The sequence below is a fragment of the Merops nubicus genome, unplaced genomic scaffold, assembly GCF_000691845.1.
Source record: "Merops nubicus isolate BGI_N331 unplaced genomic scaffold, ASM69184v1 scaffold6269, whole genome shotgun sequence".
Taxonomy (NCBI): domain Eukaryota; kingdom Metazoa; phylum Chordata; class Aves; order Coraciiformes; family Meropidae; genus Merops; species Merops nubicus.
Window position 1 is genome coordinate 7,417 of NW_008628910.1, and position 3,606 is coordinate 11,022.

The window sequence follows — 3,606 nt, forward strand, 5'->3', positions numbered from 1 at the left end:
AGGCAGGTTGCCTCAATGTTTCTCTCCTTCTAAAGCAGGAGTTAAGGTGCTAAATCTCTTGTCTGGTAGGGCCACATCTCCTTTTACAAGACCATTCACCAGCAAGCAAGCAAACAAACAGTCCAGTGGTAACTCCTCCCTTGAACTCTCTCCAAATCCTGTGCTTTTGTATACTGACATCATGTGAGTGGACATATATCTAAGAGTCCATTAGGAAAGAGATCAGCAGAGAACATGTCACATGATTAACTTTGGTGAGTAAAATCCAGCCCACAGGCTGTTCACTGCAGGTTAAAATTGAGGAGTCATTAACTTTGAGGATTGCCTCAATTTCAGAGACACACAACAGTTGAAGCACTAAGCCATATGACTGCATTTGCTTCAAGAACCATGCCACAACCATGTCTCTGATGGTCTGAAGTCGAACCCAGAGCACTTAAAGAGCTCTGAAGTTTATAAAGAAACCAGATTCAACCTGAAAGGATACACAAGCAGACAAAGTCCTGAAGCCCACCCAAACCAGTCATAAGTTGAAGAAGGAAAACAAGGTTCCACCATATGGGATTCAGGCAGCCATCTGGTGAGCATCTAGCAACTAGAAAAGGCAACCCTCCTACAGCAGGCTGCTAAACCACTGACTCAGTGACACATTTATAGAATAATTAAAAGTAATTTCATAAACAAAACATACATGGTTAGCTGTAGCTCTACATCTAGCAACTGGTTCACCTGTTAGTGTGCTATGTGGATTCCTTGGTATTAACAATGTAACTGAGCTCACTTTGCTTTATTTCTCTTCCAGGAATTACAGGTTTGAGTCCTTTTGCTTACCTACTCAAAATCACAAGACTAAAACTTTTGTTTTACATCCCTAAGGCTCTCCATCAAATTGGCTTGAAATTTATTTCCTCCCCCACCCGCCCCATCAGGAATTTTTGAACAGTTTTTAAAAATACTTAAGAATTATCATGACTATGGGAGATAGCTGCCAGGTGTAAGCAGAATTTCTGTGTAGTCATTCATACATAACTCATAAGTACAGAAAGATTTTATAGCCTATGTACTGCACAGTGCAACATCTTGCTTTCTATGGACAATGATTATATTCTTCTTTTTCATTTTTCAGTTTCATCTTAAGCCAAGCTTGACTGACAATGCATCAAGCCTGCTGACAACTGGACCAGAGACTCCTTTTAGAGAATTAACCTTTTAAAAGCTTATGTAACACCACTGAATGCACAAAAACACCTGAAGGCACAAAGGCAACCATGAGCATCATTCGCTTTCAGAGACATTTTCTTAACTGGTTTTACAAGCAATTTTTTTTCTTCTCTTTGCCTTTATTCCCCAGGTATTCTACTTTTGTTATGCTAGCCTATTGCTTTAGGAAAATCACAAGTTGGATTTTTGGTCCTTTTGTGGTGTTTTTTTGTGGTGGAGGATGGGTCTGGAGCACTTGTTTTTTGCTTTAGGGGCAGGACGGGTGGTGGGGTGGTTTTGTTTTGTTTTTTTGTTGAGTTTGAGGGTTTTTTTGACACCACTATTCAGAGTTTTAGATTTAGCTATTCTAAAAAGAGGAGAGGGAAGAAGGGAGAAGAAAACCACAACAAGCAATCAAGTTTTAAAATTCTATTAAGAAAAAAAAAAGACTAAGGAAAATCAAACTTGCTAGATGACATTTTTCCATGCCATTGCCAAGATTGAGGTTATACTTATTCTTCCAATTCTACTGCTTTAGATACCAGAAACGTTCCAAAAGAAGCAGAATCATAGAATGACTTAGGTCAGAAAGCATCTCCAGGAGTCTCTAGTCCTGTCCCTGCCCCACTCAAAACATGGCCAGCTCAGCTGAGGCTGGCTCAGAGCTTTTTCAAGTCAAACTCTGAATACCTTGCACAGAGGTATTCCAAAACCTCTGCGGGTCCCTGTTATTACAGTATGTGACCACCCACACTGTGACAATTATTTCCCTTGTATGTAATTTGAATTTTTGACATTCTAACCTGTGTACATTGTCCCTTACTCTATTACTGCACACCTCAGAAGAGTCTCACTCCACCTTGTCAATTGCCATCTTCAAATACTATATAGGAAGGCATAAAATCTCATCTTAGCCCCCTCTTTGTTAAAGTGAAACAAATTCAAGAGTTCCACTTGCTTTCCAATTTCAAACCAAACTGGGGTGATTCTGTACTAAGTGAAACTCACCTTTTTTATAGGCACATCCTTGGCAATAGTGAGACCCTGGCTGATGAACAGAACTCTTACAAATCCGGCATATTGCAAATTTGTTCTTTCCGTAAGGATCAAACCTGGAAAAATGGAAAAGCATTTTATTTATACACCTTGAAATAAACTAATCCCTCTGCTTCATCCTAGAAAGTCTAAATCTGAGGGCACAGACAAACTACAGCAAAAACCTGTGATTTTGAAAAAAGACATAAAAGGGTTATTTCTAATAGGCAGCACAAAGTCTACAGAGCAGCTCCCACTTTCTCCATTAAAGAGAGATTTCTCACATTATGAACTTCACAAAAGCAGATCTAAAAATTTGTCTTTTTATTAAGATACTAGACTATTTTGAACTTAAATACCTTCCAAGAGTTCCCTGCCCCCTTGCATAACTGAAAATCCCTCACATGTTAAGAAAGATTGTGCTGGTAATCCTAGCACAGAAAACCAGCCTTCCAGTCTGCTCTCCTAAAAAAACACCAAACTCTAGCAGTTTTAGTGAGAACTGCAGTAGAATAGTTGCTCACACTCTGATTCAGCAGTAAGCACCCGTGAAACATGTAAGGACATACTTTTAACAATTAGCCAAGAGTCATAATCCCCACAATGTGTTGTTGGTCATGGGGGTTTTTTTTGAACTACATTTTGGACAAATTTTGAACATTTGCCCAGGTATACAGGAAACTCAGTTACAGCAACCTGCCTTTTTCAGTCCAAATCAGTATTAAACACTAACCTTGCCTTTTTTGAGGTCAATGCCTTGTTTTCATTTAGCTTACGGCCACCACTTTCTACAAAAAGAATAAAATCATAGTTTAATAAATTTCCCAGTCCCAAGCATGCCTAAAAGAGCTTAGTTTACAGCTTTTGCATATAAACTCAGAAAGAGGAATAAAACATACAACACAGCATTAAAGCACAGGACAGCAGAATATTTTATACTGTGGTTTGTTGTCATATTATCATTCTGTATAATGAAAAAAAAAACCCAAACAGTTCAACACTGAAGAGCTCAGGGTAAATAAATTCCCAGGGCATTAAATTAGGTAGGAAAACTACAGGATTTAAAAATTAACCTGCTTAACTATTTCAAACTTCAGTCTTACGATCCTAAGTTAGCTCAGGTGCCCGACTGGCTTTAAGACACCTTAAAAGCCAAGTGCTTAACGTGCCCAAAATTACCTGTAGTGTTTCTTGCACCATCTTTCCACGTATCGGGAGTGATGACGGTACCGAGTTTCTTCTCGCCTACGAACGTCACAAAGTAAAAAAATTAAAACTACAACATGTTGATAATGACAACAAGCGCTGCCTGCGGGGGGACGACACAGGACAAGACACGACACACACAAGACAACGACACGCACAAGACAA

General features: G+C 39.1%; 1 protein-coding gene across 1 annotated transcript in view; it reads right to left on the reverse strand.

Annotated features, from left to right (window-relative positions):
* Positions 1-3,480, reverse strand: part of CRIPT (cysteine-rich PDZ-binding protein) — a gene marked incomplete at its 5' end in the record, with an annotated part of 4,232 nt that extends 752 nt beyond the window's left edge. Inside the window, 3 exons of the mRNA XM_008946814.1 lie at positions 2,209-2,312; positions 2,969-3,023; positions 3,415-3,480. Of these exons, the coding sequence (XP_008945062.1) occupies positions 2,209-2,312; positions 2,969-3,023; positions 3,415-3,480 (225 nt within the window). The remainder of the gene's footprint in view (positions 1-2,208; positions 2,313-2,968; positions 3,024-3,414) is intronic.
* Positions 3,481-3,606: the final 126 nt, after the last annotated feature.